This window comes from Acipenser ruthenus, chromosome 3 (genome assembly GCF_902713425.1).
Source record: "Acipenser ruthenus chromosome 3, fAciRut3.2 maternal haplotype, whole genome shotgun sequence".
Taxonomy (NCBI): Eukaryota; Metazoa; Chordata; class Actinopteri; order Acipenseriformes; family Acipenseridae; genus Acipenser; species Acipenser ruthenus.
Window position 1 is genome coordinate 34,591,830 of NC_081191.1, and position 15,070 is coordinate 34,606,899.

The 15,070-nt window shown below is 40.5% G+C and overlaps 1 protein-coding gene across 10 annotated transcripts in view; it reads left to right on the top strand.

Annotated features, from left to right (window-relative positions):
• Window positions 1-15,070, top strand: part of LOC117394649 (FH1/FH2 domain-containing protein 3-like) — a 262,112-nt gene that overhangs the window by 214,380 nt on the left and 32,662 nt on the right. For 9 of the 10 annotated variants that reach the window (XM_059012819.1, XM_059012820.1, XM_059012824.1 and 6 more), the window contains 2 exons: window positions 10,206-10,583; window positions 12,548-13,440. In XM_059012819.1, coding sequence (XP_058868802.1) covers window positions 10,206-10,583; window positions 12,548-13,440 — 1,271 coding nt within the window. The remainder of the gene's footprint in view (window positions 1-10,205; window positions 10,584-12,547; window positions 13,441-15,070) is intronic. The other variant, XM_059012823.1, reaches the window with a different exon arrangement.

Sequence of the window (15,070 nt, forward strand, 5' to 3'; positions counted from 1 at the left end):
TGAATTGCCGGTGAAGCCAAGGAGCAGCTAGAGTAGCTCAATAAAAGAAAAGAAGGCATTTTTTTTCTTCTTTTAATATACTGCTTGGTTGCTGAGCAACATTTACTGTTTGTGTATTAGGTATGATATGCCATAGAGCCATCTGACAGGTTTGGCTTTCTCGGCTATTTAGGTAGGGAATGCTGTTGCCTGCACCAAAAACATGTGATGTGATAAATGATGTGCTGGCAAACCATTTTAAAATGGTCTAAAACTTTCACATAAAGTATACTGATGTTGAATTAAAATTGGAGCATGCTGTATAAACAACGGCAAACAATTAATCAATAGATCAATTAAAAAAATATTCAGAGAAAAAAGGCACTTTACAGAGCGTTTAAAAGGGACCAAGAACAAAGTACACAGACAGAGTACTTGGAACTGCAAACACAAGTCAAAAAGGAAGTTAGAAAGGCCAAGAGAAAGATAGAAATGAACATTGCAAAGGGGGCTAAAACCAATTCCAAAAAGTTTTTCCTATATTATAACAGCAAGAGAATATTCAAAGAGGAGGTAAAATGTCTAAGAGATACAAATTGCAAAGTCATAGATGAAGAGAAAAAAATAGCAAATATATTAAATGATTACTTTTCACAAGTTTTTCCAAAGGAGGATACGGACAACATGCCCCACATGTCGACCTGTTCCTATCGGGTTTTAAATAACTTTAGCATAACAGAGGCAGAAGTGTTAAAGGGACTAGGAGCTCTTAAAATAAACAAATCCCCTGGGCATGCAACATGCAACAGTCTCTTGAGACAGGGGTTGTACTGACAGACTGGAGAATTGCAAACGTAATACCGATCCGCAAAAAGGGAGACAAAACAGAGATTCGGGTGTGTGAACTATGCATCAGCTGCAGAGTCACTTACAATTGCGTCTCACCCGAAAGACGGAGCACAAGGAGGTTAAGTGACTTGCTCAGGGTCACACAATGAATCAGTGGCTGAGGTGGGATTTGAACTGAGGACCTCCTGGTTACAAGCCCTTTTCTTTAACCACTGGACCACTACAGACCAATAAGCCTGACTTCTATTATATGTAAACTTATGGGAACTATAATAAGATCCAAAATGGAAAATTACCTATATGTTAACAGCATCCTGGGAGACAATCAGCATGGTTTTAGGAAAGGGAGATCATGTCTAACTAAAGGCCGTCGCACACAGCCCGACTCAAGCTGTCCCGACTCATCTCATCTCAACTGGCCATACAGAGTCTGGATGAATCATAGCAGTGTGCGTGCCCTTAAAACCAAGATTATGCATTTCAGTCGGGATGTCTTCAAATTTGAAGATTGAACATGTTAAATATTTTTCAGACGCAGTTTCTTTCAGATGTGATCAGTCTGTCTGTGTGCGGCAGTTGCTGACCAAGACTGACTGAGACCGATTAGTCATAAGGGTGTCAACCAATGGTGAAGCAGGTTTAAGTGACATAGCTTGTCATGTAACTTGTCATACAAGATGGTGAAATATTGACAGCTTTAGTTCCACAGGTAAAAATACATTAGAATTGTTCTGAGTGTCCTGAATTCAAAAATACCAGATATGTGCACATTTAGTTTTTTTAGACATTTACTAATCAAAGGTAAATTATCAATTTAACTTTTTATTATCAATCTACTGGCAGCCTATATTTTCTTACTGCGCTAAAACAGAAGTAACCGGTGCGTCAATCTCCAGTAGGTCACAAATCACAAGCCCCTAGATCCACACGCTGAGAAAAAAATGCCAAAGTCAAATAAAAATCAACAGGTTGGATTTTATTTACCACAGGCTAAAGTGTAGTACACAACCTATACAAAAAGTCAAACACTGCCTGAAGCGTTTGCACGGTGTAAATGGTCAATAGCTAAATTAATAGGCTAAGCGCTTTTGGTTGCCTCACAGCGCTGTCTCCGCCGTCTAATCAGCATACGATGCTATGCATAATATGAGGGTTGTGGTCAGTAATTCAGTCTTAGCAGTGTGCGACACCCAGTCGGGAAAAACTCAATTGTGATGTCAAACCAAAACTGAGCACAACTGATCGCAGAATCTGTGCAAACTCAGATGAGATGAGTCGAGATGGCTTGAGTTGGGCTGTGTGCGGCGGGGTTAACCTGCTTGATTTTTTTGAGGATGCAACATCAACAATGGATAATTGGAAAGCATATGACATGGTTTATTTAGATTTCCAGAAAGCTTTTGACAAAGTCTCGCATAAATGATGAATTCTCAAACTGAATGCAATAGGGATTCAAGGATATGCATGCACATGGATCAGGGAGTGGTAAACACGTAGAAAACAGAAAGTACTGATTAGAGGAGAAACCTCAAAATGGAGCGAGGTAACCAGTGGTGTACCACAGGGATCAGTATTAGGTCCTCTGCTCTTCCTAATCTACATTAATGACTTAGATTCTGGTATAGTAAGCAAACTTGTTAAATTTGCAGATGACACAAAAATAGGAGGAGTGGCAAGCACCGTTGCAGCAGCAAAGGTCATTCAGAATGATCTAGACAGCATTCAGAACTGGGCAGACACGTGGCAAATTACATTTAATAGAGAAAAGTGTAAGGTACTGCACGCAGGCAATAAAAGTGTGCATTATAAATATCATATGGGAGATACTGAAATTGAAGAAGGAATCTATGAAAAAGACCTAGGAGTTTATGTTGACTCAGAAATGTCTTCATCTAGACCATGTAGAGAAGATATAAAAATGGCCAACAAGATGCTCGGATATAAAGTGAAAAGTGTTGAATTTAAATCAAGGGAAGTAATGTTAAAACTTTACAATGCATTAGTAAGATCTCATCTAGAATATTGTGTTCAGTTCTGGTCACCTCGCTACAAAAAGGATATTGCTGCTCTAGAAAGAGTGCTTAGAAGAGCGACCAGAATTATTCCAGGTTTAAAAGGCATAGCTTATGCAGAAAGGCTAAAACAATTGAATCTATTCAGTCTTGAAGAAAGAAGACTACACTGTGATCTGATTCAAGTATTCAAACCTGTATCTGAGTCGAAGGAGGTTTAAAATGGTGACCATGCACCAGCTGTTGCAGTCAATTAGGCCAGGTGACTGGTTCACCACGGTGGACCTCAAAAACGCGTATTTTCACATCCCCTTAAGACCAGGGTACAGGAGGTACCTGCGGTTCACTTTTCAAGGAACAGCGTACAAGTTCCATGTCTTGCCATTTGGCCTCTCCCTAGCTCCCTGTGTCTTTTCAAAGTGCATGGAAGCTATCCTGGCCCCACTGAGACTCAAAGGCATCAGAGTGTTCAATAACCTGGATGACTGGCTCATTTGTGCCCAGTCTCCAGCACAGGCAGAGGCCCACATGGAGCTCATCACCGGCCATCTTCATCGGTTGGGCCTGTACAGGAATCGTGAAAAGAGCCAGCTCACACCTTCACAGACAGCCATCTGGGAGTGTGCTTGGACTCAGCTCTATGCTGTCCACTCTGTTGGATGACAGTGCAGAGAATAACCGCCTGTTTGGAGCTTTTTCAGCTCAACAGAGCGCTAAAAGTAGTGACGTTTCATAGACCTCTGTGCTTAATGGCGGCAGCTTCCCAGGCCCTTCCATTGGGTCACCTGCACATGCACCCTCTCCAAGCCTGGTTCACAGCAGGGTTTTTCAGCCCACGTTTCGCCACTGTCTGAAGACGCTTTCTTGGTGGACACAGCCTACCCATCTACGCCTCGGCATAGCGCTGGTCAGCATCACCAGAAGGGAGATAATCACCATGGACGCGTCCAGCCTCAGCTGAGGCGCTGTGTGGAATTTGCAGGGGGGCACAGGGGGTATGGAACCTCCATATAAATATTTTAGAGCTGCAGGCAGTTTATCTGGCCTTGCTGAATTTTTTGCAGGAGATTCAAGGGAGACATGTGCTAATATAAACCACCAGGGCAGCGTCATGTCTCCCAGTCTCCATCACATAGCCCGCAAGCTTTTGCTGTGGGCCCATGAAAACCTCCTCTCACTGCGGGCAGTACACCTGCTCGGGGTGATAAACTGGGCAGCGAACCTCCTGTCAAGAGTTCCCAGCACACCCTGAGGTGGTGAACCTCATTTGGGAGAGGTTCAGGAGAGCAGAGATAGATATCTTTGCCTCCCAGTAATCGACCCACTGTCCCCTTTGGTTCTCCATAACAGGAGCTGGGGACCCGCTGGTGATAGATGCCTTGGCACAACAGTGGCCGAGGCAACTGTTATATGCCTTCCCACCGCTCGCCATGCTCCCACTGAGTCTGGAGAAAATCAGGCAGGGCCAGGTCATGGCGCACTTAGTAGCCCCTTATTGGCCCAGGAGACTCTGGTTTTCAGCCCTGGTGCAGCTCCTGAGCGGCCAGCCGTGGAGACTGCCCACATGTCGCAACCTGCTCAGACAGTCCCGTCCGGACCTTATGGCATCTCGACCCATCGGGCCTACAGCTCCTTACAGTCCTTATAAGCCCTCGGGAGTCGGTGGGCATGACTGTGTCACAGGCTGTGTGAGCGGCTTTGATCTATCCAGGTTTCAGGGTCTTTTAGGAGATAAACACCCATATGGTAATGATTACATTTCTATTTCAGGGAACCAGGGTTATGATAATAACCTAACGTTTTGAAACTTGTCTTAATGACAATATAGAAATAAGAAAAACATGTCACCCTTCCTTTCATCTCCCTGCTTCTCACTGTTTCTCATTTGCACAATCTTGCAGCTTTGGGAACCAATATTAAAAGGATAAACAAGATGACTAGCATCAGCTTCTAAGAATAATACATTTGGCAGCTAACCACATTAAATATAACTGCTTTGTGTACCACATTGATGGATCTTTTTTATTAATGAAATCCATTCTGGGTAGCAGCCCCTTTCCTCATGTACAGATGGACCAGATGTGGATTTTGTATCTTCAGAGCCCAGAGACATCTGCATTGTTTTCATCTGCAATGACAGAAGAAACCCAGGGGAAGTCTACAGTAAACAGAACTTGAGTACATCTCTGAGTAGAAACCTGGTATTATTAGTTATTAAAGAAACCTCAGAATTAATTCTTCTCATTATCTTCTCATTAACGATTTTGTGGTTTTAAGATTAGTAAAAAAAAAAATAAAGAACCTGTGTATAATTTTTTGCACATCACTAGGTACTGTATGACCCTGCCAGTAGTGAAAGTCTTAGCAGGATTTTGAACCTTTCGTCACTTAATCAGCCATTTACTACAGTTTTTTTGTTTTGTTTTGTTGTTGTTGTTGTAAGAAAGGGAGCTTTGAATTAAAGTTCCTGTTTTAGCTAGATATAAATAACGATATGTGTTGAATTAGGTAAATAAGCCGTTGTTTGAAGAGCTAAATACATTTGTACAGTGATTATGCATTTACCATAATTTACCATGTTATTATTATTATTATTATTTATTTCTTAGCAGACGCCCTTATCCAGGGCGACTTACAATTGTTACAAGATATCACATTATACATTATTTCACATTATACAGATATCACATTATTTTTACACACAATTACCCATTTATACAGTTGGGTTTTTACTGGAGCAATCTAGGTAAAGTACCTTGCTCAAGGGTACAACAGCAGTGTCCCCCACTGGGGATTGAACCCACAACCCTCCGATCAAGAGTCCAGAGCCCTAACCACTACTCCACACTGCTGCCCTTGTTTCATCTGTAAATACAGAATGTGATCACCAGGGGCCGGTTGTACTAAACAGATTCAATACTGGATCAGGGCTCCGTTCTTGATTTTATGACGTATTGGGTTGTTCTAAAAGGATCAGAGCTGATCTTGAGCTCAGTTTCAGCTCAAAATCTGATCCTATTTCGATCTTGCTTCAGACCAAGATCAGAGTGGGATCAGAGCTTCATTGAATGTTTTATAAATGGAGAGATTAAATGGTTTTAGTTTTGAACAAAGGAATAAACGAAATAATGTAATTCCTCCATTTAAAACTCAGCTCTGATCCCAATCTGATCCTGCTCTACGGTTGAAGGTTGTGAATTAAACAAATGAAGCTGTAATATATTTTAAATAATGGAGATGTTTGACATACACCATCATAATACGTAAAGGAAACTCTTTTTACAGTTGCTAAAGTAATCTTTAAATAAGCACACTGTATTTAGATAATTGATTGACATAACATTTGCAGGATTTCACAAAAATATTTCCCTCAGATTATTATATGAAAACGGAAATACTTTAACGTTTTAGTGAACATTAACGTTATCTAAGTAACGGTGCATTTAAAAGTAGCCATAAATTCTATATTAAAAAAATATAGCTGTATAGAAAAAACTCAGTCAGGTCTGTAATATATCATGGCCTAATACTGTAGACCTGACTGAGTGACGAAGCCTCATAACTAAATATTTTTACACACGTTTTGTGTGTTGACAAAGTCATACTGCCGTTACCATTTTATCGATTACAGCTAAATCATTGGTTTAATCAGATTGAACACTGTTGTTTTTTTTATGTTTTGGTCAATTCCCTTTTTTTCTTAATGAGCTTACCTTCTCTGACAGCCTCAATCTCCCCCTGTCCGTGACATTTTTCTAGTGGCAGCTATCATCAGTAACATTTATTATAAACTTTTTAGAAATTAAAAAAACAACAACCAGATATTAACATACTCAATCTGTTTATAGAAGTGTTGGATTTTTTAATTATAAACGTAGTAGTTGCTTCTAATAGTCTCCAGTATGGATGGGATTAAAAAAAAAATATGGACAGGATTTATGTTGTTTTAAATTAAATGTATTTGATATTCTGACATTCAGAATCTCTAAACGCTGCGCCACGAATATTCACTTCTCATTGGTCAGTTTCCCTAGTTACAGCATGCGCAGTACCAGAATCGGATCAATGGAGCCTGCTCATGATCCGTTTAGTACAACACCACCTCAAGATCCAGCTCCAGTGAGCCTGGATCCGATCCTGTTTTTTGGTTAGTACAACCAGCCCCAGTATCTTCCACCCACACATGACAATTAACGTTTTCCATTCCTTACAGTGTTCACACCTAAAAGTACTTCCGTTGTTAAACTAGGTTTTAAGCAAGACATTATCTGTTTTGACTTTCAAAGACAATACAAGCTTTAAAACATGTAGATTCCTGTCAAGAGTTATGACATTGTTTGTACCAGTTGAAGTCTTGACAATCCCAGTGAAAGTTTTCCTGAACCGTTGATTTAGGAAAGGTATCATTTTTTTTCCACATAAAAGGATTACCGTTTTTTACATGTTTTTTTTTTTTTCTGAAGCTATTGATTTATATAGAAATGTGGTGGTAGATAAAGGAAGACCATGTTGGAAACACATGTGAAATGAAGCCCTTGAGATACCAGCTGAGACTAGCAAGACAGTATGAACAAGGTCTCTGCTGCTTCTAAACAGATTATCCCTATAAAAGAATATCACAGTAATTATGCATGGTAGTTATGCAGTTGACCCATGCTTTCCCAAGGTTATACTTTGTATTACCATAGTTTAGTTTGCCATATGATTTACCATGTCTGTATGGGCTTAACAATGCTTACCTATGCTTTACCATGTTTTCACTATGCTTTACACATACTGTATGTTTTTACTGTGGTATAAGGGATGGTACAAGGGAGTTAAGGCTCCTATGGACTATACACTTTATTAAGTTTTAACATCTGATTTCTGTACCCATTCACTGTCCCCTTAACATGCTTAGCTCAAACTACTGTAATTATTTCTGGGAAAACAAGTTTAGTTTAATAAACTTTTCTGCTGATCATCTCTGAGGTTACAACACCATGTCGGTCAACATGTTTAGAGATCTCAGTTTCTCTCTGCTGGACAGATTGATGTGTATTCTATTGATCAGATCTTAATAGCCTTTTTCATTAATGATTTGAATAGCGGTGGTATTGTTTAAATCAATTGTATAGACCCCATTGTCCTCGAATTGTGACCCCAAATGCTTATGTATTTTTTACCTGGCCTATAATTTCATTAAAGCTACAGTAGGTGGTACAGCTTACAGTATGTTAAGGACGCCTCTTTCGCATTGTACAGTACTGTGGCAAAGTGGTTAACAGTGTTCAGGTGATCAATAAACAGACAGACGATTATTATCCAGATGCAAAGTTGTTTAATGGTTTGTAATCCAATTGTTTGATGGCGTAACAACAGTAAATAATAAACAATGTTAACAGGCAATACAACTCTGTTTAAATTCACGGTTGGTTCCCAAATAATAAATAGTCCTTTTCTTATTCACCCACACATAACACGTAACACAAACACAAACACAAGTCCACAGTGAGTGCTCGAGTGCTCGCAGTGAATATACAGTCCTTAATGAAACAAAGTGCAGTGATGTTGTCCAGGTTGGTGCTGGCCTGTGGCGACAGCTCTGGATCATGTTAGCCATCTAAACAATAACAAACAGTATTTTTAGACAAGACAAAGCAAACAAAACACTCACAATATATTTCAAAAAGCTGTAAACACAGGTCCTTCCGGGTTGTTTCTTAACTAAAACGAAGGAACAGATTACATCGCTTCGACCCCTATTTGTACAGTCACACATGACCCCTTGGTAAACGCTTGCAGGCGCTCCTCCAATTCACAGCTGCCACATCATTTCCCCTCCGGGTCGATGAGTTAGTGCACCCAAGCTCCGCCCCCTTTCTAGATGACCGACTTCCTTTTAACCCTAGGAATGAATTGTCAGACCAACTAGTCCAGGGTACTCTGTTCCTGTTACTTAGCGCCCTCACAGGCCGGGAGGGAGATTTACCACCAAGAATCATTCTATTTCTTTCACAAGTACCTTCAGAAATATTTTCAAAGTGAAGAATATACAGTATATTACAGGTAACAACTTCAACTACAGAGGAATGGTACCATAGTGGAAACATTGTCATTGCAGGCTATGCTCCACATGCAGCACGGTGCAAGGGGCTTTCTCGTGATTACTGTGTGGTACACCACATGCCATCCAGCTAAACTAAAAAAGATGAATAAACACTTCAAATATTATCTTTTTTTTAATAAAGCAGCTTGCGCTCACTGTAGCACTTTTCTTATGCCAAGCTGCCAAAAATACTGTTCCCTAGATTTTGTTGTGTGGTATGGGTACAGATGCTGTATCCAATGTTGTAAAAATGAATCTGTTTAAGTCATCATGGCCTATTTTTTTCATCTTCCATGGAATGCTCAGAAAAAGAGAGTACATCAAATAATTGTAATATTAGGATGCCACAGCCATGCATATGAAAAAAGTTTTGATTTTATTATGGCCAGCTTGTAACAGATGTACTGTCGTTGTTGAAACCTTTCTTTATACCTTTGAATGATGCCATCTGTCCAGTGCTGTTGGGCGTCCCTGTGAAATGCTGCATTCTGTTATTTTATGCTAATGTACACTTGTTAGTGTCAGCTACTGTACAGGGCACTTTATGACCGGTGATAGTTGTCCAAAAATCTTGTTGCTCAAGTTTCATATCTTTATGGTTAATGTTTTGTTTTGTTTTTTTAAAGCACCATTGCATGCGTCATACCTCAAAATTAAATCTTTAGTTTTATTATATTTTTAATACAGCAGCCATCATATTGACTTATAAGGCTACTAAATCAATTTAACTCTGATAAGCACTGAAGAAGTTTTACACGAGGTACATTTACAATAGACATAGTAATATCCACAGCTGAGGAACCTCTGGAACAGATTCCTAGTGGGTGTGGGTATTCATGACTTTATGGTATGTGGCAAAACACATAATAATGTACACTTTAAACATGTATATATAACCTCAATCAAAAAGTCTGCAAGCCAATTGTCTGGAATCTACAGGAACTCTCTCAATAGGGGGGATCCAGCAGTGTGGGTGACTACAAGAATACCAGAGGTGTTATGGAAAAAGTTCAAAGCAAAACTATAATTATGAATCAGAAAAAAAGTGTTTCTTGGGAACCATAAAATAAAAAATCTGAAATAATAAAAACATTAGGGCCATATTTTATTGGACTTAAGGGCTACTTAAATGAGGGAGAAGTAACACATTGGTGGTAATAATCTAATTTACACAATCTTTTTAAAAAGGGGCCCTATCCTTAAAAAAGTGGTTGAAGAAACCATTTGCCTTACAGAAACAAGTATGCAGATCACTTTTATCCTTTTTTTACCCATAGTAATTATCAGCGAACCAGAGCCTGAACCAGATCTAGAACCAAACACAGAAATCATAACGGCCCTGGCACCATCGACTGAACTTGAAACAGAACTCGAAGCAGAGCCAGCACTCGAACAGGAAGTGGCACAAGAGGCTGAACAGGAAGCAGAGGCCCAAAAGGAAGAGGTGGAATCTCAAGACGTGACGGGATTAGAGCTAGAAGCGGGGCAGGGATCAGAACGAGAGCCAGAGGACAACGCTCTCCTCAGCGAGAAGGAGAGGCAGAATGAGGAAGTGAACGAGAAGGACAACTGTTCAGCCTCCAGCATCTCTTCTGCTAGCAGCACTTTAGAGAGAGAGGAGAGAGAGGACAAGCTAACCAGTGACAATGAGACTGGTAAGGAAAAGGGGTTTGGTCTTGAAGAAAATACATTCTTATACAGTGGCTCTCAAAAGTATTCACCCCCCTTGGACTTTTACACATTTTATTGTGTTACAACTTTTATTGTGTTGCAAATTGATTTAATTAGGAGTTTTTGGAGTTGGAGTTTTCTGATCAACACAAAAAAAGTCCATAATGTCAAAGTGAAAAATAAAATCTACAAATTGTTCTAAATTAATTACAAATATAAAACAGAAAATACTTGATTGCATAAGTATTCACCCCCTTGAGACAATATTTGGTAGAGGCACTTTTGGCAGCAATTACAGCCAATGGGTCTATTTGGATAAGTCTCTACCAGCTTTGCACATCTGGACACTGCAATTTTTGTCCATTCTTCTTTGCAAAATTGCTCAAGCTCCGTCAAGTTGGATGGGGACGTTTGGTGAACAGCAATTTTCAACTCTTTCCACATATTCTCAACTGGATTGAGATCCAAGCTTTGACTGGGCCACTCCAGGACATTGACCTTTTTGTTTTTAAGCCACTCCAGTGTGGTTTTGGCTGTATGTTTGGGGTCATTGTCCTGCTAGAAGATGCATCTTCTCCCAAGTCCCAGGTCTCTTGCAGACTTCAGCAGGATTTCCTCCAGGATTTCTCTGTGCTTTGCTACATCCATTTTGCCCTCTATCTTCACGAGCGTTCCAGGCCCTTACGCAGAGAAGCATCCCCATAGCATAATACTACCACCACCATGCTTCACAGTAGGGATGGTGTTCTCAGGATGATGTGCGGTGTTAGGCTTGCGCCAAACATATCGGTTAGCCTTGTGGCCAAAAAGCTCTGTTTTGGTCTCATCAGACCATAGAATCTTCTTCCACTTGGTCTCAGAGTCTCCCACATGCCTTCTGGCAAACTCTAGCCGAGATTTGATGTGAGTTTTTTTCAACAATGGCTTTCTTTTTGTCATTCTCCCATAAAGGCCAGTTTTGTGAAGCACACGGGCTATTGTTTTGCCGTATGCATAGTGTCTCCCAGCTCAGCCGTGGAAGACTGTAACTCATTTAGAGTTGCCATAGGCCTCTTGGTGGCCTCCCTGACTAGTGCCCTTCTCGTCCGGATACTCAGTTTTTGAGGACGGCCTCTTCTAGACAGATTCATAGTTGTGCCATATTCTCTCCATTTTTTAATAATGCACTTTACTGTGCTCCGGGGGATATTCAATGCCTTGGAAATGTTCTTATATCCTACCCCTGATTGGTGCTTTTGAAGAACCTTATTCCGGATTTGCTTTGAATGTTCTTTCGTCTTCATGATGTAGTTTTTGTTAGGAAATGTACTAACCAACTGTGGGACCTCCCAGAGACAGGTGTATTTAACCTGAAATCATGTGAAACACCTTAATTGCACACAGATGGACTCCATTCAACTAATTGTGTGACTTCTAAAGACAATTGGTTGCACCAGAGCTTATTTAGGTGTGTCATAGCAAAGGGGGTGAATACTTATGCAATCAATTATTTTCTGTTTTATATTTGTAATTAATTTAGAACAATATGTAGATTTTATTTTTCACTTTGACATTATGGACTTTTTTTGTGTTGATCAGTGGCAAAAACTCCTTATTAAATCCATTTTGATTCCATGTTGTAACACAATAAAATGTGGAAAAGTCCAAGGGGATGAATACTTTTGAGAGCCACTGTAGGTAGTTAACCATGAAAATAATGCATTAATCCTGGAAAGACAAATTACAACACACTTTTATTGCAGACAGTCAAAAACAGGTATAAATAAAGAATCTCAAATTAAAATGACATATAAACACAACTGGAACAGAGAGGGGTAAATCTACCAAACTATCTAGATACAGGTATATGTAATCTTACATAGATTTATCTGTTTAACAAGATTTCACACACAGATTTGTTGTCTTCTTATTTATATATTGATTTGTTCTTCTTTTCCCCTCACACCAGGTCCATGGGCACAATGCATTAAGGATGTTGATGTGAACGAGCAGTGCAGCAAAATCCTCAACAGTAAGCTGTTCATGTTGGACATGTTGTATGCCCAGAACAAGAAGCCACAGGATGAGGAGGAGGAGGAAGAAGAGAAGAAAGAACAGGTGGAGGACAAGGAGAAAGAAGAGAGTGAAGAGTCAGTGGCCAGCCTGGCCAGCAGGATCTCCATCCTGCAAGCCAACAAGCAAGCCAACGAGGAGAACACCAAGAAGGACATGGAGCACCTGGACAACCAAGGGAGCGTCAAGGCTTTTGCCGAGAAGTTCAACAGCGGGGAGCTGGTCAAGGTCATTGGTCCCTCTGAGAGTGTGGTCAGCGAGAAGCAGCCAGAGAAACCACCAGCGCCACCCAAGAAAGAGTCAGATTACATTTGGGATCAACTCATGGCCAGTCCTCGGGAGCTAAAGATCAAAGACATGGACTTCACAGACTTGGGGGATGAAGACGACCAAGATATTCTGGATATGGACAGTTTTGTAGGCTCTGGGGAGCAGATACTTCCTCCGCCTCCCCCTCTACCATCTTTTATGGCCTTACCGCCCCCACCCCCTCTTTTTGGCTGCCCACCACCGCCCCCTATCCCTGGCATCATGGCGCCACCTCCTCCACCCTTCATTGTCCCCCAGCACATCGGTTCTCCGCAGCTGCCGCGGGGTGAGCCCTCCTTCCAGAAAAAGAAGAAGACTATTCGGCTGTTTTGGAATGAGGTTCGTCCTATGGACTGGCAATACAAAACCCATAAACGCTGTAAAGACTCCCTATGGTCTAAGCTGGAGCCCATCAAGTTAGACACCTCCAAGCTGGAGCATCTCTTTGAAACCAAGTCTAAGGAACTGCCAGTCACTAAGGTAAGAAACAAAAGACAGCATTGGAAAAAAGCTATGTTTGGTGGGATGGATTTGTGGATTTACATTTAAGGAGAAATTCCTTGAATATTGGTACTGTGTAGCTTATTTAACAGGGTAGAGGCCAGGCATGAATCAGCAACCCTGCATACCGCAATCGAGCAACGAGCCGGGCTCCTTTGCATTCATGGTTTTAGAGCTTTTAACTTCATCTCATCTCACCGACAGGAGACAGGACAGAATCTGTAGCACAGTGCATTACACAGCATCCCATCTCACCGACAGGGGACAGGACAGAATCATTAACGGCAGTACATCACACAGCAATGCCCATTACACTTGTCAATTTCTGTCTTCCCCAGGTTGTGAAATCATTTAAAAAAAACAAAAAAACAGTGGCCAATGAACAGCAGATTGTCAGCTAAATTAATCTTGGCCATGTTATCTACAGCTTTTAATATTTTTCCCATTGCACAAAATGTGTCTATTTTCAAAAATATTTTTTTCATTTAAAACATTACTGTAATATACTCTAAGCCCAATAACTTGCATGTCTTTGAAGTGTTTCAGTGTTACTGCTCATAATTCAGTTTCCTGCAGTGTATCCTATTTGTCTACCACATGTGCTGCCACTTAGTCCTTGGAGTTAGATAGACACATGTTTTTGTGACCTTTTAAAGAACATTTGGATTTGATTGTGCCATTTGGACTTCATTCAACCAGTGTCATTATGTGTTACTTTTTCAGCCCATTGAAAAAGTACATATCTAAAACGGATCAAATAAAATTTAGGTCACCCTTGATGGGGTGGAATGGACCTAATAAAAAATATAAAATAAATAAGCTCACTCAAAGATTTGTTTAAAGCTTATGCACTTTGTACAGTGAGCTCCCAATGCATCACGAGATACTGTAAAAGTGCTTCCCCTTTAATATAAACATAAAGTCAGTCAAACAATGTGGTGGTGAAAATTGGAAAGCACAGCTATAATGTGGCGGGTTAATGATGGTTCAATGCTGGATTAAGCAAAAGACAGCACCGTTGACCAGCATGAGTGCCACAATTTTGTGTTACGGAACAGCAAGTTATCTATTCACTGTCAGAAGCTGTATGGCAGCAGGGTTTTTGCCCTGATTCCTCCCTTTTCATTCCCAGGTGTGCTGCTCCCCAGTTTAAAAAGGCTCACCCTTTAAAAACAGCCAACAGCCTTTCGGTCTGTGTTATACTGCTGTCAGTAACTGCTGCTTCATTAAAGACTGTCAGACTTACCTCACAGATAAGAGTGTGCAGCAACTTACGTTGCTGTTTTATGTTAAAACTGTGGAATTAAAAATTGCATTGTTCTGTTGTAGGTCAGGTTTAATAGCTCATTGGTTCCAACACTGTACATCTGGGGGAATTATTTATGTATTTATTTCCAAAGAGAGACCCTTAAACAATAAGTAGCGGGATTCTGAAAACATATTGTGTTACACGTCCTCACACGTTGCTACAACTGTTTAAATAACGTACCTGTAATTTTTCTTTTCATTGTTAACACCCTGACAACTTTTTACAACTAAAACTTTAAGGTCTGTTTCAAAGCTATTTTTAAAATGGCTGCTCTAGTGCACTGGGGTTTGAGATCTGTCC